At 38.3% G+C, this 24,017-nt stretch overlaps 1 protein-coding gene across 1 annotated transcript in view; it reads right to left on the reverse strand.

Moving 5' to 3' along the window:
• Positions 1-17,902: 17,902 nt before the first annotated feature.
• Positions 17,903-24,017, reverse strand: part of nbas (neuroblastoma amplified sequence) — a 163,040-nt gene continuing 156,925 nt past the window's right edge. The window contains exon 53 of the mRNA XM_014469212.2: positions 17,903-18,837. Within this exon, the coding sequence (XP_014324698.1) occupies positions 18,562-18,837 (276 nt within the window). The 3' untranslated portion in view covers positions 17,903-18,561. The remainder of the gene's footprint in view (positions 18,838-24,017) is intronic.

The following is a 24,017-nucleotide window of genomic DNA, read 5'->3' on the forward strand; positions in this document are numbered from 1 at the left end:
ATTTTAATTTAAAGGAGTGCAGTCAAGATCAATATATATTTTTTCTTCATTGGCTTTTAATTGTGAATTTTCCTGAAAGAATTAATAAACTATCCCATGTCTACAGTGTATTCTGAGGAATAGGTAAAATTGATGGATTTTGTTTGATTTTAAAAAACCTTGTCAGCTTACAATTGTCGTTTTCACACAATTGTCGTTCTGCATTTTTATCCGGTTGCTTTCATAATTTTCTGAAAAGCAACACATAATCGGTTGGAGAAGAATGAAGTACTGCTTCATTAGACAAAAATGTAAGGGTTTTAACAAAACTTTAGCCACATATTTTATTTGAAAACAACCATTGAGTAGGACTGTCTCTGTAGCAGATGCATGGTCATGACAAAAGTTTAATTGTTTTGTTTTGCACATTTTTTTTGGCTTCATTCAGTGGCTAGTATTAGCTGATCAATGATGAAAAGAGTGAGTCTTCAGATTAAAAAAAATATAAAAATTAGGGAATTATTAAAGACATGAAGTGACTGAAGTCAGCAGCTTCTATGAGACTTGAACAGTGCTGAGGGATTAGAGTGACTAGAAATGACCAAATGACAGTGACAGTGACATTTGTGACAACTTAACTGCCTGGAGCAATGCCCAGAAATCTAGCATCAAACAGACGTGAACAGACATGCCTAGTCAGCCAGCGTGGGTATAGTCGGACTGTGTACACTGACATCGCTGATGAGAGAAGCAAAGCGGTCACAGTGACCCAGACTCTGACATGGACAAAAATACAGGGAGATGGTGCTCAAAAAGAGATGGAAGACTGCTGAGAAGTCACAGGCAAAACAAGTCAACATCAACACTGCAGGAGACGCTGAGAAAACAAGCTGACAGCTGACAGCTGACAGCTGAGCATGCAGTAATGGACGTTGATCTCCTAGCAAACCGTGCTCAACTGTTCATACAAGTCAAAACTTCTTAAGGAAGTCGATCTGTACAGACAACGATTCACAGTTTCCCGTAAGAGTCCTTGATGATAAAGAACTGCTTCTGCTGCTTCTGTACTTTAAGCTATCAATGTAATCTCTTTACTTCTGCAGTGACTCCTTGTTCTTATTATGAACACCCAGGGGCTTTCACTTTCTGCCTGACTATGACAGTTTATTTAAATTGTCACTACACCCCCAAAACCATAGGAATAAAATGTTCTCAATGATAAAGAATACTTTTTAATATTACCAAAAAACAAACCATATAAGGGGATCATATTGTCCACAATGCAGAAGGAATGCATTACAGCAAAACCATAATTCAGTCACGTAGATTCATAATCACTCCTACAGCCCTGCTCACAAAGAGTTATTGTTTTGTGGCTGCCTGATCTCAAAAGCACATTCTGCCAGCAGATGAATATCTTATTAAGATCTATTAAGGTGGTAAAAAAAAACACAAAAAAACAACCAGAGGTATTATAAAAACAAACAAAATGAGGAAAAGAGTTTAAATTTAAAAAATCCTATTTAGAAAATACTTTATTTATCCCAAATGGAAATTAAATGGTGTAACTCATATTATTCAAGTTTCTTCAAGAAGTTCTTGTAAATGTTGACAGCTGTGGAAAAGAAAGGTCTGTATTAAGGTAAGTTAAAGTAAGGTCATTTTATTTATAGCACATTTTCAGCAACAAGGTAATTCAAAGTGCTTTACATGACTTAGAAAGAAATACAACAAAGCAACAAACCAAAGAGCAAAAACAGAAAAGAAAAAAATATCAACCCATGTTTAAGAATAGTAGGGGTTACATTACAGGGTTTTATTACAGCATTTCCTTGTTGCACCTTCATCTCCAGAGGTTTCCCGGTCATCCCCAGAACAGAATCAGTCTTCTTTGTCAAGTTGTTAAGCCTTTTAATGTCCCTGACTCTGATGATGCTACCCCAAGAGATGATGGCAGAATGTTCTACTCTCTCTACAACAGACTTAGAAACATTTGCTGCAAACTCTCAAAAACCCAAGCTTCCTCATGAAGTACTGATTGCTCTGTATCTTGTAGATGGATTCACTGCCGTGTCTCCGGTTCAGTCTAAGTGAACACTAAAGTGTTCATATTCCTCACCATCATTTTTCAATGATCGAAATAGTGTTTGATCCAAACCTGTTTCTCCTGAAGCCTACAATTATCTAAATTGTTTTGTTCAAATCAAATCAGGCTGAACTGTATTAAATGCGTTGGATAAATCAAAGAACATGACCCTCACTGTTCCACCTGCTTTTCCAGATGACTGCAAGTTTGTTGAGGCGGTTGTATGACCATGTCCTCAACTCCACGGTAATGAGCAAAGTGCAGGGGTGGGATGTCTGTCTGGCTGGGGTCAGGAGAGGATGATGCTGAGCTTGTTCTTGAACTGGATGTGCTCAGTACCGTCCAGACTTCCATCTATCTAGTCCTCCTTTTGCTTGAAGCACATGTCCTTCTTCGTCCTTGAATGCACCTCTCTGATATTGTTCCTCTGTAGTTCCTCTCCAGCTTCTCTCTCTTGTACTTTTCAATGCTGTTTCTAATTTGTACTTTCAGCTGCTTTTGTATGTTCCTCTATAATTCCCTCTCTCACTCCCTCCTCCCCGTGTCCCTGGTGATCCAAGATTTGTGATTAGGGAAGCATCTCACCAGGGGCGGACTTGCATATGGGACTTCCGGGGATTTCCCTGGTGGGCTGATGGGTTAGTGGTCTGGTGGAGAAGCTGTCCCACCTGTTCCGGAGTCACGCAGCATACTCTTGGTTTCTCTACTTCATAGATCAGCTCAGTGTACGTCTGTGTAGTGGACCTGAAAAGCACATGAATGATGACAATGAAGAGCCAGCTGGATGACAATGAAGAGCGGAGATCGGTTCCACAAAGCCCGGCCTATAAAAACAAATAGCTCCTGTGGCGCTTATTAAAAACTGAACAGTCATGAAAGCTTTGTCCCTACTAGTGTCATATGAATTGAATCTCCCTGTTTGTCTCTCGAATCCATCAGAGGTGTGCAGTGCAATGGCTCTACCTCGACATGCAGGGCTGTCCCAAGGTGGTGTGGGGTCTGAGACATTATATGATATAGGGGCCTCTCTTCCTGTTAGTTACATCATCACCACTAACAGTGCTTCAGTACAAATTTGATAGAATCTGGGATATGGCAACAACTTTAATTGGATGAGCTTAAAAGCAATTACTGATAATTGGTTATTATTTGCTGAGATGTACTTGTGGAAGGAAAAAAAATGTTCATACACAATTGATAAATCTCACAGCATCACAGCTTCTGTCCACACAGAAGTCCATATAGTTGGTGGCATAGTCAGCCTTGTCCTTAATGTCCCCTTCATGTGGCTGGTACAAAGCATTCCAGTCTGCAACCTCAAAACAACCCTGCAGGACGGCTTCAGCTTTCTCAAAGTTCTCTTCTTTACAGCTTTTAATATTAGAAGTTGATCTGAAAGAGTCTTGTGGTTCAGTGGCAGAGTTCCAGCTTGGAGGGAGAAGATGGATCCGAGGAGGTAAGTGACAGCTGATGGATGGCTGTGTGAAGTCCTTATTATATAGACCAGATTGTGTAGGAAAAATCTGGATTTTGCAAGCTGATAAAGTCTGGTAAAGACTGATGGTGGCAGAACTGCAGAGGACAACTATGGGTAATAAAGATTTGGAGGAAATGAGATCCGTAGAATAGGAAGCAGTGTGGTTTAGATGCTGCCAAAAATCCAAACCGTGACACACAAAGGTGAGGTTTATAACTCAAGGAATTCCCAGAATGGCACAGTGAGTTTTTCTGTTTGTATTTCTACTAGGATTGGTTGATCATCAGGCACCAAATGTTTGTCCAACAGCACACAAAGGACTTGATTGCTATCAAGTGTGGAGGCTCCAGCAGATCATACTGTCCAGTTCACATCCTCAGTTCAGGAAAGACTGGGACTTCTTATGGTTTTCTTCCAACATTGAGTTTTAACTCAAATAGAGCCAATTCACATCAAATTCAATCACAAGGCATTTACCAAAAAGTCTCTTTAATTCAATAACACATACTTTCCAATTGATCCCAGCTGACATTGTAATTCAATTCATATTATTATTGAAATCAGTTGAAATAGTTTTGTAAGGAAACTGAGCAGATTCCAACAGGTCGTTGACTTGCAGCATTCACTATTCCTGGACAAGCATGTGGACATTCGCTTGTGTTGTGTTATTGACTGTGCAGAAATTCTTAATACTTTTTGGATGTTATTTTATAGTCTGACACCATTTTTCACTTCTCCAAAGCTTTATCCTTGATGTGTCCAGGGTGTGATTGTGTTTCTGGGACTTATGTACACGGCCGTCACAGGTTTGAGTCCTGGCCAGTTGACATTTACCAAAAGTCTTCTCCCTCTCTCTCATAACCTCCTTCCCTGTCCACTCACTCTCAAATAAAAGACTGTAGAGCCAAAAACAAAATAAAATAAAATAAAAAAATCATTAGAAAAGACTGCGTTATTCTATTTGTTCACCAGTGATCCTTTTGGTATATTGCTTGATGTTGACATTAACATCTCAATATGGATATATTTTTAAAAAAAGAAAAAAATGTCTTTAGAGTTGCATTTGCAGTAAGGACCTTAAGCAAAAACACAGACCTTGATTCACCTACTTTGTCATGCACAGAGGGAAACACCACAAATCTAACATAAACTCTAAGATCTTTTTCAGCGCCTCAGCCAAAAGCCCTGATGTCTGGATTTTGCTCTCTAAGGACTTCTGATGCTCCTTTTAGCTAAGTTTTTAACAAAACATGCTCTTTTCTCCCTGTCAGTTATTCTGTCTCATCTCTTTCACCACCGTTAATACATTGTAACTCCCTCAGCTGTCATTTTCTCTCTCACACACACAAACAAATATGCACGTTTGTGTCACTTTGCTTCACATCACGAAAAAATTTTCTTAATTTATCACTTCTAGTAGTCTTGATCTAGAGCAGCCTCACATCTTTTCCTTTTTAGGGCGCTATCTCATCCTTTTGTGCTTCTTGCCCAATATATATGTTATTTTAACTTCTCTCTTTGTCTGAGCGTCACTATGGTTACCGCAATCCACACAAATCAACACAAGGCCAGTCAGAGACCTACAGCTGTGCAGAGGTGATTGCTGTGTGTTCATGTGTATTTTTGGGCGAGAATTGAGAAGAAAGCGGATAGAAATTCAGGCTCAGGTTGTTTGGGGCAGGCTATGCATGAAAGAGGAGGAGGAAATTAGTCAGAGCTAAAGACATATAAGGGAGCACAACTTGATTCCTCCAGAGTGCCCAATTCTCTCTGAGGTTGTTTATACCAGCCGCAGCCCTTATCATCATCAAAGCCTGTAAGTGACACTCTGAAAACTAAACTCCTGCTTCCCCATGCTCCTCCTTCACTATTTCTATGGAGACTGATTGCTTCAGTGATTGCTGGAAACAAAAACACCTGATGGCTCTTTGGTTTCTGGTGAATCTGGCATTAATTGTTTGAAAAAGTGTTTGTACCAAGATGTTTGTCTGCTTAATAGTTGCAAGTAAGTTTACAGTACGTTATCATAAAGCACATTGTTTTCAAAAAAATAATGAAAGCATATTCTGGCTTCTTTAGTTTTGAGAAGTTTTGGGAAGGTGAAAGACTATTTTCTAGATGTAAAAAGTTTATTCAACTAGGCTTATGTCTATCATGACACCAGGAGCTTTATGGCGTTTTAAGCCTGGTAAGTAGTGTAACTGAAAGAAAACTGCTGTAAGCTTGTAGGACAACTGAGTCCATGAAGGCATCCATTTGGTACAGGGGTAAACAAACCAACTGTTTTATGTTCTCATCATCCATTTAATCTTAGCAAAGTGAGTGATCAAGATTTTATCTATATCTGTATCTATTGAGCTTAGCCTAGATGTCAAAAGAGCAATTAGGCCATTTTTAGTGTTTTAGTCATTTTAAGTCTTGTCCAGAGGGGGCCAAATGTTGAGAAGGCTGGTGTAATTTTACTTTCAAAGCAACAGCAGTCTTTGAACTACCTACATTGATCTTTTACACAAGGATTTACTCTCATAAATAATGATTGAAGTAATTTGATAGCTGTCACCTTAGTGGTAAGTAAACTATACAATTCTTCTCTGTAACTAATCCATTCTGTAAGGCTTACACAATTACAACAAGCTATTAAAAGCCTTCATGGATTCACCTTGCTTCTTGTCTGATGCTCTAATAAAAATGCTAAGCAAAGTTGATTGAAATTCCTTCATACTGACAAGACCATTGCACATTCCTTTTCTAACAACTCCCCCAAGCAATTCCCACAGTCTTATGGTTTAGATCCCTGCTCTTCCAGTTAAATGACATTAGTTGTTTTATAAAATGAAGAGAGTAAAGGTTTAGTAGCTAAATGAAAGATCAAATTCCTTACTATGCTTCGAAAATATTTTGTTTTAAATTAGCAAAAATACAGAAGTACCTTGCTATGTTTAGCTTGCTTCATGCTTGATTATTTCCTGATCCTCCTACAAAGCTGCAAAATCTTTCCTTTGCATTCATTCTGCAATGTCTAAAATGTAGTCCGTCCCTTCTGTCCACTCCCCTTGGCAGAGGCGGTCAGGTGCAGAGGTTTTCCAAGGCTAAAAGATGACACCAGAGAAAACAATTGCTGGTGAAGCAGGTAATTTTCTTCATTCAACTGAGGAGACTAACATCAATGAATCTCTGATTGCATGAGAATAGAGAATAAATGATGCAACCCCCCGCACACACACATTCAAGCCAGTGGGTGTAGCACACAAACCTCATCACTTGATTTCATACTTTACATAGAGTTGAAATACATCTGCTTTTCTCTTTGCTTTATATTACATACTCCACTATACATCCACTATTCTCTTGAAAACAAACCAACCAACAAACGAAAGAAGACTGACACATTTGCTTCTACAGCAGCACTGGAAAATAAAATATAAATAAAAACGTCTCCCTTGCTGCTCATATTGATTTGGCAGATCAGCACTGTTCCCTTTTCTTCCCCAACCTCCTTTCCCCTGTTTTGCTGCTTTCAGCCCTGTCCTTTAATGCTCACAAACAATCTTTCTGCCATTGTGAAACCCCTGTTGTGCACCTCCGTATACAGTGCTGTGAGCCAGGTGTTAAACCAGCTCCACAAGCTTCTATATACTAAGCAGCTGAGATACCTGAGAGCTGTGGAGCCATATGGCAGCTGGTGAAGCTGCAAAGCATGTGAGAACAGGTTTATCAGTTAAAGAGGAGTGTTAAGAAGGAACTATAATTGTTTTTCTCCCACTGTTCTGCTGCAAAGAAGCTCTAATATGTTAAAATAAAGCTTAGCTCTTCATCTGTATAATGTTGATGTATCTATCTTCTTGAGAATGGCCATCTATAACGTTAAAATTTAGAAACAGTTGGATGTTCCAACAGCACAGTGATCCCAATTATACATTAGATTATGTTTTAGAGACAAAAGGGGTTACACTAGGCTTCTTAAATCAACCTTACAACAATCATAGTGAAATTGGATAGTCCATCCTTTAAAAGACAAGAAGGGTGAGCAGATATTCGATCTGAATTATGCCAGAACCTTCTTTACCAAAAGAATTGGTTTTGCTAAACTTGCAAACGGACTTTTGTTCCCATGTAATTGGGTATTATGTGTATCTTTGAACTTGTATGCAGTTCTTATCCTGTTTTGATAAAAAAAAATACAAATAAAATAAAAATGAAAAAAAATAAAAAATTGAATGTCTTTTTTTTTAATGTCTCGATTTTTTAAATTAATTAATTAATTTATTGTAGTTGTACTATTGTACCACTTTAAAGAAAAGAATTACTCAAGTACATTATTGAGAGCTTAACATAGTCTTGTGGGACTAACTATAGTTGGTGGCAAGAGATTTAGAGAACAGGGGATAGTGAGATCTTTTAAACAGGGAAGATCTTCATCCCTGAAGTATCTGACCTGGCTGTAACCTTTCCCATTCTAATGAGAGATGAAAGGTCTCAAAAGCAAAGCATAGATTGAGAAACAATGAAACAGAAGCTGACTGAGAATGTACAGCCACAGTCTCTGAGCATGTGGCAAAAATAATTCTGTCTAATCACCATCAGTATTCTACATTTTCTTGTTGGCACAATTACTAATCCCAATATCAAAGTTTGGGATATTTTTAAAAAGCATAATCTAAAGCTATGTGAAGAGATTCTTGACAGTTGCAAGACCTGCAAGATTCTTGGTAAATGGCAAAAAAAAAAAAAAATGCTGGAAATAACAGAACATTTCCTTCAGTACCTGTGTTCCTGGGTGATTAGCTGCAGAATACATTCGTTATTTTAAGCAACAAAACCATCTGGCTCAGTCATATGTGAACAGTTAAAGAGTGAAAATCTTTATTCAAGATTATTATTTTTTTTGCTAAAACTGCAGGATCACTGTTAAGTTTGAATTGATTGAGATTACACAGATGCACTTTTCTACAAGTCCTGTTCAGTTAATTAATCAGAATTAATTCAAAGATCACTGCACTACTCATGCAGTTAAATGGCCTGCAGAATTTAAAAACAAAGGAAAAATGTTGTAAATCACACCAAAGGCTTTTAAACTAAATAAATCAATGTGATGTGAGTTCCATTTCTGGTACTCATCAGCATTTTTGCCTGAGATTTGTAATAATTGTAATGGATCTGTGATATTAACAAAGATCAGAACACAAAAGAAAACAGTCATAAATTCAGCCCTTAGCACACATTAGCGTTTCTACAGAGAGAAACAACCGAACTCCATTAATAATCTTTGGATTATAAAACATTTTGTAATTGTTTCAATAAGAAATATAAATACAGGTTGTGATAAAGTTTAATTACTTTTCTATTTTTAACTTGATTATGTTTGATTGTGGGTAGAGTTTCAGTCTCTAAATTGCAACAGATTCCAGACTTTCCCACTTTACCCAGTAGAATGGTGTGATCAATAGTGGCAAAGGGTGCATTTGTGTCCGATCATGTTTCATTTTCTGGACGTGTACAGCACTTTGTGTGCATAAAGTGCTCCATTAATAAAGACTGACTGACTGACAGCATGAAGAACAGCAACATTCCTGCATCTGTCAGAGCGTTAAAATGCTCACACAAAACAGAGAACAGCGACATAGAGTTTTTCTTTGATAGAATCCAGACATCGGTTGTTCTCTATCAAAGAGTTCCTCAAAGGAAACAAGGCTCCACATGTAGCCAAACTAAAATGGTAACATCAGCAACATGCCTGTTCAAATGCTTTTTCACTTGCGGTTACTTAGAGGACAGAAATCCATGGGTGCTCTTTCTCAGCAAAAACAAGGCAGTATCCAAACACTACTGATAATTGACTCTGACACACATTCACTTCTGACTATTATTAAAGGAATATAAACCCTTTCCTATTTGGCTTTGGCTAACAGGTTATCTCGGCACAGCTTTAGACAGATTTCTACCAGTCAATTATAAAATAGTGGCAATTTAACACAAGCAGCAACAACGATAAGCAAATAGTTCGGATTAAGGAATGGTTGTGGGCAGTATTTGTACCAGTGTTGAATGTGGTTGCGGTCCAAACAAACTTATTTCAAGGGCTGCAGTTGGTTGCTTAATACCTGCTGTAGGACAGCCTTTCGCTGCAAATACTGCTACAAGTTGCTTGACTTTTTTTCACACCTTCTTTTCTTTGGATTTAGGTCTGGACTTTGACTGGCCCATTTTAAGTCATGGATGTGCTTTGATCTAAACTATTCTCTGGTATAGATCACAGAATTTTTGGGGGGGGTGCGGGGGGGTTTAGCTAGAAGTTTTAGATTCACAGATAGAAGAATATAGCCCTGGCGTTGCCATTGCACGATGCTGCCATCACTATGTTTTATAGTCGGGGTTGTGTGTTGTTCAGGGGAATGTGGACAGCTTTTTCCATGTACGTTAAAAATAAAGCTGTGGCCCCACCTAACCAAAGCACCATCGGTCAGATGCCTGCTGTGACCACTGCATAGCATACAGCCTAATGCAAACTGAATATCTGTTGGCTTTCTTCTCATCACTCCTTACACTTCTCTGTACATATTTAAAAAAATGCATAATTTTTCTTCTACTTTAAAATCATGCACTGCTTTTTGTTTATGTTTCAGAAAAAGATCCAGCAGAATATAAGTGTGTGGCTATGTGCTAAAATGTAAAAAGGTTTGAATATGAATATTTTATCAATAAAAAAAAAACTGCCTTCCTTTTTCATTTCACCAAGGTCTCTGTTACAGAAGTAATGCGAGTCCTGCAACGGTATATATTTATCCTGTGTGCTTTTAACCCTCGCTGCTTTTCACCTTTAATAATTTTGTGTCTTCCCTGCTCGTGTGGTTTCCCTCTTTGTTCAACTTTATGCATAAGTAAGCTTTGCTCTTTTAAAGAGAGCAAAAGCAGCCTGTCTGTTAAAAAGGTGTAATTTGCATGTGTGGGTGCAGCACAGCGTACTATAAATACAGAGATAGAGCCGCTCCTCTGAGTTACAAGGTTGTGGGTCAAAGATGCGCCAAAAAGACGCAGTGGAAAGAATAGAGGAGTTTAGGAAACAAACATGGTATTAAAGAGGGAATATTTTCCCCAGGATTCAGCGTGCTGACAGACTTGAAGACTTGTGAGGGATTTCCTGGAATGCAGAGTCACTTTTCTTTTTCCCATCCCTCCTGCAGACTCGGCAGACACGAGCAAGTGCTCACAAAAATAACTTCTCCTCGGTAGCCCGAGAGATTGTGTCTCATTCAGCCTCACCTCCTGAGGGGGTACACCAATTCCTTCCCCGCTCTCCACTCCTTCGCAACCCTTTACTCTCACCTCCTGGATGGATTGCGATGATGGCTCAGGCCGGCTGCACCTCGAGCTCTGTCTGAAAAATGAAAAGAAAAGCGCTGACACTTGACAGGTGGTGACACTGTGTTTACCAAACCTCAGCAGTAGGGAGGTAGACTTTAACAACAACATTTTGCGCAGTTTTATGAAGTCTATTCAGACCCAGAAGCAAAAACAGACTATAAAACAGCCCTGCTTCTTTTTTTCTTGAGGATAAAGAGTCTTGAATTGTTCACAAAAAAGAAAGAAAGTTCACAACAAAAGCTGCCATCGGGAGGTGGGAACAAAAACGCCGTCGCTGTCATCATTAACTCTAATGGATTCTGCCATTGTGTGAGTTGGTTACAGTGCCTTTCAGTGTCATGGGTAAAGTAACAGTCCACTAACACGGATGTGGCCATTTTCATCCCTCTGTCTCTCTCTGCATGCTGTGCATTTTTCATGTGGCAGTGAACTGTGTTAGATAAGCGGTCCAACGTGAATGCTGGGAAAGTAAAAGTTAATGAAAGTGAGATTACACCGTATTTCAGGTAATTATGAGGGCTGGCGCAAGCAGAAAGAGAACATGAAGAGGGAAAAACAGGATCCCTTTAATCTTCACCAGCTTTGTTAGCTTCGTCTCTTTGGTAAAATGATATTTATGCATAAGATGTGGTTTTCATTTTCAACAAGATTCACAGCATGTTAGTGCTCATAATGAATGGGGGCTGTTTTGAAGGCGGGCTCGGCAAACAAAAAACACACACACAGATGCGTGCTTGTTGCACAATCCTACAAGAATTCCCCAGAAGAATTATGAATTGAAATCAACTAAAAAGGAAAACAATTTTTTGGGAGGCCTTGTAAAACAATTCAGATACTTCAAACATTTTCGGATTTTTTTAGGTCTCAATCACAAACTGCAATGTATTTGAATTTAATGTGATAGACGTAAGTCCATTATTTATAGAATGGCTTTGTGCATCCAGAGACTGAAATGTTTGTTTTGTCCTTTTTGGCTGTAACGTGACACAATGAGAAGTTCATTAATGCTATGGCAAGAAACTAACTGAACACAAGTATCTGAAAGACCACATCATACTCTGAAGTACATGAAAGCTGAGATGAATTAGGCTTCATGTGAGTATTAATGTCTTCAGGTCTACATATCAGTAGTATTCAGTTTGAGTGTAAGGATCTGATAGGCTCTGACAGGGACCAAGCTGTGATGATTATACTGCGGGATCAGAGCTTTTGTTAAATAGCATGGCGGACACAGCATGCTGTGAACAGTTCACACCACAGGAAGCTGTACAGAAGAAAATATACATTGCGACTGACATGTCCATCCCAACATTTTATATCCCATATTCCAAATATACATTGATATAAATGACTTTTTTTGTACCTTGAGATTGTCAAGGTGATGGGATGGTGGAAAAGACTTGTTGTGTGAAAGGATTTGGTCTATTCAAGCCTAAGATGTCATCTCAATTCAGAGCATCTTGCAGTAAGCACACACTATGCTAATGTCACTGTCCATATTTCATGAATGATCAGGGGTTCCTAAAACACTAGAATGCTGAATCGGTATAATAGCACTTTGCACCAATTTGATGATTCAATAACCTAAATAACAGATTAAAAATAATAAATATATCGGTTATTGAGCCCATATGTCTATTTATCCAATAATTTAGTACAATAATGAGGACAAAGATTGCTAATGACCATTTCAGTCTATTGGCTCAATAACAAACTGGTAGCAATGTGTAAAAGGTCACGTAGTTCCTGACATGGAGTCTAAAAGGTTCCTAGGACATTCGAATGAAAAAAAAAAAAGATTTTAAAACTAGACTTCAGTTTAAATTTAGGTTGGAGTTTGCACTTTAAATTTTATTATCTACTTTTCTTTTTTTTGCAATTCTTCTAAGTGTTTAACATATTATGATCTCATTTGTGCAAAAACTTCAGGTTTTTTTTTTTTTTTATTAACTGTAAATGACTTTGAATTACCTTGTGTAAATAGTTCTACAAACATAAACTAAAAACCCCACCATTTTCAGGTTTTAATTCATCCAGGACTTCATTCATACCTTTAGGTGTTTCTGGATATTCGAATCAGACTGTTCAGTGCATACTGTATGTTCTTCTCCTGCCTGTGTTGATTTGATTACCTTGATTACTGAAGGATTCACCAGTTAGCACTGATTACAACCAGGCATTGTGTCATCTTATTAGCCCCCCCCTCAAATGAGTTGATTTTTATGCCATTCATCACTACAAGAAGCCACCTTTCATCACTCAAGGGTACAAACTATCCAGTTCCAATTACTATCTAAGATCATTTCAATTCATTGTGAAAGGTTATTATACGTAGCAGCGGAATGGGCTGCCACTGCACAAAGCCCAGTCATCTTTATACAGTCAGTGTGGCGTAGTAGTGTGGAAAAGAAATAAATGGCACAACCCTGAAAGCAGGAGCAGAACCCTGTGAGAGTAGGGTTAAACATTAATTCTCCTGGTGAGCCGCAGACGTCTCTGTAATGCAGACAGAGCTGAGGAACGAGGGTTATAGCTTTGCGTCTGGCCACATATATTCACATGACCTGTAAGTGACACACGGATCGTCTCATTTTCCTCCATCTCCTCTGCAGGTAAGAGATTCATTACTCCCTTGTTTGATATATAGACCACCCGGCCACCCCTTCTCCTCTGAACGAGTTTGAAATACAGCAGCACTGCTGACAGGGTAAATACCTCCGAGCCACGTTCCTTTATTCAATTTCTTGCCTGTCGAGGATACAAGCGGCAGCAGTTTTAAATGGTGCCCGCCTAAGTGAATTACTGCTGAATACATTATGAAATCATACAAATTGTTGTTTTGGCTGCCCTGCAAGTTTTGTAGAAACAAAAGACAAGTTAGACGGGAAAACATCACCGTGCAACAAGGGGAATGTTAAACGAAACATTCAAGAAGAAACTAAGCTAATTATGAGTTGGTAAAAAAATTAAAATTAAAAATTATGTCAGAAATGTAGCACATAAATCATAATAGAGTTTATCTATTTTTTGGCATTTAAACAGCTTTAACTACAATAATAAGATAATGGTACTGAAATTAATTTAAACATTAGATAAATAAAAAATCCAACTGACAATATAAATATAGGTATTGTTACATGACATTTGGAAATTATGAGCCAGCAATTAACCTTAGACATAAATATTAAGTTCTAATTAACACAACATGTAAAAAAAATGAAGTTAGAAATGCATTTCAGTGTTCATTATGGAATTTAAAGTTGAAAATAATTTAAAGAAATTGGCTAAAAGTTTATTGTTGCACTAACCTAATATACCTACCCGAATGCCTCAAATATCACAAATAATACACACTGTTTCACCACAGATATTGGGTACAAAGTGCCTTAAACACGTACATGAAAAATGACACATGTGGTGTTAAAGGGCCTAAACTGCCCATTCAGTGTTTATTCAGATTAATTAAAGGTAGCTCTAAATACTTGGAGCATTAAATTAGGTATAAATCAATCATTAGCATCGAACCTTTTCAATTTAAATTTTATATATTAAAAGTTGGGAAACTATTGTTCCTTCCGATGTTTAGGTCTGTCAGTTTTCTACCTTCGATAAGAGGGAAAGAGCATCAGTATGGATGTTGATACAATTATGTGTGAAAAGCTAAATGGATATTTGACATAGACTTTCCAATTTAATTAAATTAGAATAAAGACACTATTTGGCATGAGTTCAAATATTCCCGTTGCTGTCAAAAGGTTATTACTTTCTCCAGATTGTGTGTATTCTGCATATTTATTTGCCTCTTTGTAGAAAACATGTTTCTTCTTTTATGACAGGAGGAATAAAATTTAAATATTCCTAAATTCCAAAACCTTTTTTTTTTTTATTTTGTTCTAATAGTTTTGGAGCTATTTTTGGTCCAGTATTCAGAGTGCATATATAATAAATAACCTCAATGAGAGTTAAATCCATCACAGTGACATTTTTCCAGCTCAGAATCAAAATCGCTCTCTACAAAAGTTAGGATGCAATTTAAAATTCACTTTCTAATGCATCGGGCTTCCACTCACAACCTTTGATACATATCATAAAACGGTTTCTTTTGCATTTCAATAAATTATAATGGCAGTAACCCAGTGTGAGAGCTCCAAAATCTAGTAATTTTATGCAAAACTCAAATTCTTCAAAACAGATTTTTAATAGAAACCTCTTAATAAAAAAAAAATACTTGTTTTTCATTAAAACCAAATTCTAACACATTTCAGAGCCATTCCTAAGCATAATCAAAAAGCAATGTGCTACTCATCAGCCCTTGAAGTCAAATTGCTTTTACAGACCCAGCTAGTTTTTAAATATTAAGCAGGAAACTTAATTTAACATAAACTGTCAAGCAGAAATAAAAGGAATAACTATTATAACAAAAGCTTCGCTTTTGTTCTCCCAGCTTCAAAGATTTAAACTCCAAAATCTTTCCCCCTTCTTATAAAGCCTGCAATGCACAATAAAATCTGGTAAAGATTATGTTAAACAAATATTCGTTTAAACATTTGTGATGGTGATTTCTGACATTTGAAATATTTTTTCCCCCATTAGAACAAATAAGTACTAAAAGCAAGTTCAATTTGTCCAACAACACTCAGGGGAGGTTGGTGTTATTTAGTGATGTGTCCGGCAACACCGATGCGTCGGCGCATGCGTCAAGCAAGTCCATAGACAAAACCCCGTGTCGCTGCGCGTATTGTTTTCAGCAAGTCACGTGACCGATACAGGAACTGTTTCGAAATTACACTGGTGCGCCAAACTGTGTTTATAAGAGAGCGGGATTCATTTGCCAAAAGAATTCTTGACCTGTTACGGTACAGCGTCAACTCTGGAGCAGCTAAGGTGCATTTCTCACATCACACTGAGCTAATCAGGCAGAGTGTGCAGGAGTAATCAACTTCAAGTTGAGTCACCGCTGTGTTTCAGCATTTATGTTTCACGTGTTGTAAGCAAGGGCTCTGATTGGTCAAAGGGCTGACATCAACAGAGGTGTGCAACAAAGGTTTACTGTATCAAAGTGTGCGTAGGTTATAAATGATTGATAACTAGGTGGAAAATAATTTATGGACCAGATATGATCGCTTCCAATTGTGTTCAACGCAAGTTCTCACAAGCCGGTTCTTGCATGCTTAGATCTTTCTGTGCTTCAGCACACCTGAAGCAAATAATGGCTCATTAGTAGGCCTGTGCACAGCTTGATGGCATGCTGGGAAGACAACATCATTTTAATCAGTGAGACATCTAAAGCACGCAGGACACCGGAACTTGAGGTGTGGAGGTGGACACCCCCAGTTTAGGAGATAAAAATTTGAATGGATATCTGCATTTTGAGCTTCTTGTTCAGTGTTGTGAGATGGCATTTACTCACAGAATGTTCCAGTGTTTTTTTTTCCTTTTTGTCCTGTTTGGAACTTAAATGTTCCAGATTGCCAAACAAATGTTAAGATTAGACAGAGATAACATTGAATAATCAAAATGAAGTTTCCAAACGGTGACTGTTTATACAAATCAATCCATCCCCAAGTGAAAAAGTAATAGCCCCATAATCCAAACGTTCCCAAAACTGATGTCACAAATTGATTTAGATGAGTTATGTCAAGTCTTCTCGGTGCTGTTGCAATACAGCACACACTACTACTACCATGTTGGACCATGCTGGTATCTTGTTTTTCTGAAACTCTGTTTTACAACAGATGTACAGTAACCCACGCCTTCCAAAACGTCCAATTGATGATTCTTTTAGGATCATCAATATGTTTTTTGGTTAATGGGGGATGCACCTCTGTGTTCAATCACTTTCCTATGAAACATGAACTCTGACTATAGCTGATTCAAATCAGAACTGCAGTGCTTTCAGTCGTCAATGCACCCTTGCTTGGAGTAATTTTGGTAGAACGCTTCACCATCATTTCAAGTTTCAGGTTTCACTGTTCACTTGTGTTCCAAAGTCTTAGAAATTAGTTTGTAGCCCTTTTCATCTGTTTTTCAATGTCTTCCTATAAGTTCATCAGATGTCATATGGACTCTATTGATGTGAATTCTTGATGCTACAAAGTCAGGTCCAATAAATTCGGAGGCAATTATTTTTCCACATAAAACCAGGTTGGTTTAGATCACTTTTTCTTTTAGAAATGCAATCTTCATTTGAAAAGTGATTCTTTTTGTATTCACTTTGAAAGTGTTATTTGAAACAGCATGACAAAAAAAATTTATTAGGAGCCACATATTTGTAAAGCTCAAGTAGAAATGCTGCAGACAAAGAGGCAGGGAAGAGGAATCAAATCATAAACATGTAAAAAAATATTCCTCACTCTCAAACTGCAAAAGTTTTTCTTTGATTAAGCGGTTTATTCTTTCATTTTGTGAACACAATGGACAAAGCTACCTGCCTGTGCTTGTTAGGAACAGGCTTTAAAAAAGTACACCTCTGCTGATTTGACAAGTTAAACACTTTCGGTGTAATTTACTGTCCTTTGCCTTGCATAAAAAAATAATTTTCTTTTTTTTCCTTTGAGCAATTATCCATGTTGAGAAAAGAAAAGATTTGAAATCAGTTTCCCCAGCGAACAATACCTGGCTGCTTTCCCCACAACATCGTAAGTGCTGACCAGTGTAAACACTTCACCAAACTGCTTTAAAATAATGGTGCCACACCACATAAAAGTGCATTCAAGGCCATGATAAATACATCATCATTGTTTGGGTCCGAGGGTTGTAATTATCCCCAGAACAATATGAAATTGCTGCAATTATGATGCAAATGTTTTGAATGTATTCATTTGGGAAGGGTAACACTTTTGCAATAACCTTCCATTTGAGAGAAAAGTAAAGTTGAGAAAAGGTTAAGAAAGATACTTTCTTCAACAAAGCTGAGACCTCCTAATGATCTGTAGACGTGTATAGAATTTTCTTTTCAACAAAGACACAGATGCACAAAATGAAAACACAATGCCTCATTATCATTACATGTTTCCTTTATTTCAGCTCTGATAAGTGGAACGGCATGAAAACCACAATCATCTTGTATTGATTTAGCTGGAACAAATCATGCTGACAGCATTGTCATACACCCACATACATGTTTATTCCTAAAAACACACACGCACACACGCCCAACATGGGGCAGCAGTGGGGCTAATTTGTTTAGAGGAAATTAATTAGTTATTATTAGGGAGAAAACAACAGAGCAGAGGCAGGGTGTTTAACGGCGTGACGTTAAAGAGGCAAACCTGTCATGGAACAATAGGCTAATATCCACCCACAGCTCCCAGCTACTGCTCAATTACTTTATCACACAATAGGAGACGTTACGCACGTATAAAAGCAAGGAGCTTGTGCGGTTTCTGATTAGTCCCTCTGTCTGAACGCTCAGTCGTGACTGAATGACAGCTGAGAATGGGGTTGTATATGTCTGTGTGCATTTCTAGTTGAACCAATGTTTCAATATTAAAGCAATCATCTCTCATGCTGTTGAAATAGTTTTCTATTGATTATTTCTCAACCAAATTACAGAACTAAATACAGATATATGGCTTGCTAGTACTTCTACACTCTCTGTCTATGTCTACCTTAGTGGTCAAAAACATCCTCTTCATCCCTCTGCGTGGCATCTTCCTCACAGCCACTTCTTGAGCACGGACAAAGCAGAGTTGAAGGTGAACTGGGCCCTGTGAGTTCCTCTGTGAGAAAGCAGTAGGGAGCCTGCCTCTGGCCCATGGCCCATCGCCATCAGGTCCGCAGCAGCTTTTTCCACGTCCCAGCCTCCCTCCTGCTGGTGGGACAGCATGTGGGAGCTGAGCAGGGGGTACAAGGCTGAGGAGACGCAGCCCACCAAGAGGCCTGCGTCCAGGAGCAACGAAAGCAGCTCTGTGTCGCAGGAGGAGGCAGTCTCCTGCAGGGAAAAAAGACAGGGTCGAACAAGTGTAAACATACATGTGATAAAAGCTAAGTGATACAAAGAATATATTAAAAAGTTGCATTCAGCCCTCATTACTTTACTTAAGGGGGCTGGCTATATAGATTTTTTAAAATATAGTCAAGTGTTAATGTATCTTATTGATATTTATTTACGTGATAAACCAAGACAAATTCTAGTCTAATCTTTACTCTTATCTACTACAACAAATTGTCCTCAGAAATTACCTAATTAGTTTAAAGTGTTAATATAATTTGTTTGTGAAGAACTAAACACAGCAATCACCCGGTGTGGCCCAAAACAACCCTATTGGAACCGTTTAGAGGAATTGGTCTTGGCATGGTTTTAAACAAACTCTACAGGTGTTTGTTTATGGTAGGAACAGGATCTGACCTCAGTTCAACCAACCTGCAGGATGTACGCTGCAAATCTGAGCCAAGCGCCTTCCAGTAGCCAGATATGGATCGCAATGATAGATTCGATAGAGTAAACAAACTAATAAAGGCTGCAAGCCTTTCCATAAAACATAAACCCTAACGCTTTTAGGAGGTCTTCTCAAAATCAAGGGCACAACATTCACTTCCTACATTTGGTAGTCCCGCCTCGGCCCCTCCGACCAATAAATAGAGTGACTGCTCTCTTATGACTGTTATCTGTGTGAAAAGAAACCGAACCAACAGAAAAACTTGCAAGTTAAACTCAACAATTGATTTGGCCCACAGTAAATGAACTTTATATGAGAACAATAATAACCAACAGCATTAGAAAGATCCAGGGACACAGTGAGGATGACAGAGAAAGCTGTGAGAAGAGCAAGGTTTGGTTGTAAAACAATATTCCAAGCTTTATAAATCTCACTGAGGACTATTCAATCCATCAGTGTTAGAATGCACATGGTACATCTGCAAACCAACAAAGAGATGGCCATCAAACTAGAAAGTAAAACCTATAAGAAAAACAACAGAGATGATTGGCCTGCACAACTCATAAGTTTAAAACATGACAATGGGGGTATGGTTTGGAAAGAAATTTAAATAATATTGAAAATCAGGACTTATTCTGTATCCATCTTCTGTTTACTGGCCAGAAGCTAGGCATACTCCATTCAATCTGACTGAGCCCAAATGATTTTCATCTACAGTAAAAGTGATTCTAAAAACCATTTATTTAGATGGAAGGAATATAAATATCCACCAAAGATTTTTATAGATTTTTATTTGTAGAAAAACTGTTCTTCCACTTCACAATTATGTGGTGTATTACATTGGTCTGTCACATAAAATTCACTGCTGCAGTGTGTGGTGTACAGGTTCTAAAGTTCTCTTAGATCATAAGACACTTTGTCTGGAGTGAGTAGTTGAAAATGTTTCATAAATACACTTGACCTTCACCTAAAAAAAACTGTTATACAGTTCAACAGTATGGATACTTCTGAAAGGTACTGTAAAAAAAAAAAAAAAAGTTGCTGGTGAAACAGAGAACATTTCTGCATCAGCAGCAGAATGTGAGAGTTGTGAGTGATTACATTGTCCCATGCTTGATGAAACCTGATGGGGTCACAGTGTTACATCACATCTTATATTGACCCTGACGCTGGCCACCACTCCCCCTGGGATGAGCCTTCACACACACACACACTTCTCTTCAGTCTCTGCAGTCACTTGTGTTTTCAAGAGGAACAGTATAAGACCCCAGACGTATAATTGTAAACACACAAACAGACCTCTATGTAATATTTTAATCACATCATCTGCCTCCTTACATCAGTCAATTACATGCAAATTCCACCCACTAAATGCTGCAGTGAGTGGTGTACAGGGCATGAAAAATCAAGGCTGAGTGCCGAGGGTTGAGAGGCCGTCTCTCTGCCTCTCACTGTGAGTCAGCCCTTCTCCTCTGCGACCTCTCACCTGTTTGCTCTCTCCATTATTAAGCTCGAATTCGCTTTGGCCAACTTTACACGCGTGCGCAGAGACAACAGCCAGTCCTTGTCCAGGTATTTTTGGAGCTGAAGCAGATCAATTATAAATGTTGGCCCCATGTCTTATCCTATTTTTGTGGAGATGGTGAGCGAAGCCGGATGAGTTTCTGCCCCCCACACCCTTTCACTTCTAAAATCTCTCATCTCTGTGTGAGCCACTTGTCCTTTTTTTTTCTACTTCTCGCTTTGAGAACAGTTCATCCTTAAAAAAAAACACATGAGAGTTTTAAAAGGATGGCATGATGAGGTTTGAGCATTTCACAAGAGACTTCACAAACATTTAGCTGCTGTCATTGATGATGACATAGAGCCCTGGTGGAAATACTGATCAAGTTTTGCTGCAGTCTTAGAAGATCTCCGAAGGAGCATTAGTATTCAAGGTTTGTCTGCATTTTCAGTTCAAGTAGAAAAAAAGTGCATGGTTACTTTGGGACCGAGGGAAGACAGAGCTGACGGATAACGCGTATGGAGATATAGTTCTTTATGTCATGCATGAGTAATAATTTAATTTCTGGGCCTTCCATTGAGAGAAACGAATGGATGAATCATGACAAGCCGGGGCGGGGAACAGAGATGGACTACGAGGTCATTTCAGCATAATGACAATTAAGAGAATGAAAGACATGAAAGAAGTGGCAGTGTGGGAAACCTATGATAAAGATAAAAGGGATGAGCCAAAGAGCAGCAGGGAAGACATCCACTCAAAACAGCTGGTGCATACATTTTTAAGTGTCCAGGAGCTGCACACCAGAGCCAAAGTGAAGCTTTTCAAAAAGACTTTCACATTTTGGATCAGACCTTTTTCATTTTGCTGCCTCAACAGAGTCCCCCCACTACCAAATATGACAAGACATACAGTATATGAAGATGCTCTGTATGTTGACCTATTCCAAAACCTTTTATGATTATCTGGAAGAGTAATTATATTTACAAAATGTATAAAGATTAGAGCAGCATAGACAAAACTTTCTGATAAAACTGAAACAAGTTTTTATCCATGGAAGTGTCTCCACAATATTCTACAATGTGTCAATCTGCTACAATATGGCAGACCTGCAGAGAGTAGTGAGGGAAGCTGAAAGGGTCACTAGAGTCTCTGCCCTCTGTTTCAGAGACTTAATCTCTTCTCCATTAACTTTCTGAACTGCCTGCCACCAGGCAAACTGTCACAGCCTCAAATCAGGACCACCAGACTCCCAAACAACTTTCTGCCTCAAACTGTTAAAAACTTTAACCGTTGTTAAGATCATGAAAACCAATCTTAAATCTTATTTGATTTGTAATATTTGCCCTCTGTTCTAAATTCCTAAAAAAGCAGTCTGCTTTGCTTTCAGTTTACAAGGAAAGGACATTAAACTGATTTAAAGATGAAAAAGGTACATATCTGGACTATTTATTTCTACAGAAGATGCAAAAATCAACAAATGATAAATAAGGAAAATATAAATATCTTAAACAGATTTCAAGACAATCCACTTATTTGGAAGACGACAATTAGAAGTGAAGTTGGGGTTATTGTTTATGAAAAGTCAATAAATGCACCTGTCTGCAGTTGGTAGCAGTTTCAAAGAAGTGCAAAATTCACCCACATTTCGGGACATGATTGTGTTCATGATTCATCGCCTTGATGCCCATTCTAAAAAAGATTGAAAGACTGATTTACTTTGCAATTTAAAGGTTCAAGCTTTGCCGTTAATTACATTTAGTAGTTACAGATTGGGATATTAAATTTTCCAACTGTTAATAAATCAAACCTCAAAGATTCGAAACCTAAATAAACCACACATTTCACTGTTCTACAACGTGAAGTGTATCCATGCAAACATTCAAGAAGCAGTCTGAGCAGACGGCGGCCCAAATTATGAAGCTAACCTTCTGCTGACCCATACATAAACCAGAACCACTGCAGCTCCTGTTTTATGTAACTGACTGTAAGGTGACTCAACATTAGCCATCAGAGAGGAGAGATGAGGGTGCCAGGGCTGTCGGTGTTTGAGACATTACACCTGCAGGGCTGGGAAGGGAACAAACTAGAGTTCCAGCACACAGGAGAATTATCACATACAGTCAGCATTGGCTGCACAAAACACAAATATTTGGAATGGAAGAGAGGGATTTCAGATTTCAGATTTATTTGTATCCCAAATTGGGCAATTGATGTTGCAGCAAGTATAAAAACTAAAAGACAAAGTATCAAAGATTAAAAAATAACGAACAACAAAAAATACTAAAAGCACATAAAATACAAATCAACACATAATAGGAAGAATACAGCAGTGTATTTCATTATTGACCAACAGTTACTACACTAGATCAGGTGCAAGTCCTCCATACCTTGTCCTGCATTAAAAAGAGAAATTGCTGTAGGAACAAAGGAGTGCTTGTACTTGTTACTTTTTATACATGTGGAAGGAAGAGAGGGGTGGAAGTATGCATTGGTCAGAGGAAACTGTGACCAGTGCAGAGAAATAAATACTAATAAAATTCTGTCTTTCTCCTACTTTTGTTTATTATGGAAGAGCTCAACAGACCTGCAGAGCAGAAAGCAAGTAGGGGGCTTCAAACAGTATGTTCACTAACACACACCACACACACACACACACCCCTATACCTCCCAGGCTATTACAGTTTGACGGTGTCAAGAGAGACAGCCGATTTGAGTCTTAGAGCTAGCCGGATTGACAGCTGAGCTGAAAATAGATGTGAAGAAGCATGTGAGAAATGGAGGGCTGGAGTGGAATCTTGATATTAGAGCAGCACAGATAACTTTGTGTCCTTCTAGCAGCATGAAAAGCTCTGTCACATTTCAGGCACGAGTGTTAATCCAGCATTCTCACCTTCTGGATAAGTATGCAGCATCAGACTGCTGAGGGTAATGACAAGGTTCGCTTTGCCCCAATATGCTACAGCTAAATTCTATATACAGGAACCAACAGTGGAGTAAAAAACATTTCACCTTGGAGGCTGTAGTCAGAATATTATGATGCAGTTTTTCTATGACAGAAAAGCTTGAACCATTCAGCACTTTGCTGTAAGAATTATTACAACACGTTTATATATACAGTATATATACTGTATATTTGTGAACATTTCAGCTGCACTATAATGTTTTTCTTTTTAAGTTATTAGGATCACAGCCTCCTATCAGTGGAATAACTTGGTCTACTTTTTGCTA

The sequence above is a fragment of the Xiphophorus maculatus genome, chromosome 15 (genome assembly GCF_002775205.1).
Source record: "Xiphophorus maculatus strain JP 163 A chromosome 15, X_maculatus-5.0-male, whole genome shotgun sequence".
Taxonomy (NCBI): domain Eukaryota; kingdom Metazoa; phylum Chordata; class Actinopteri; order Cyprinodontiformes; family Poeciliidae; genus Xiphophorus; species Xiphophorus maculatus.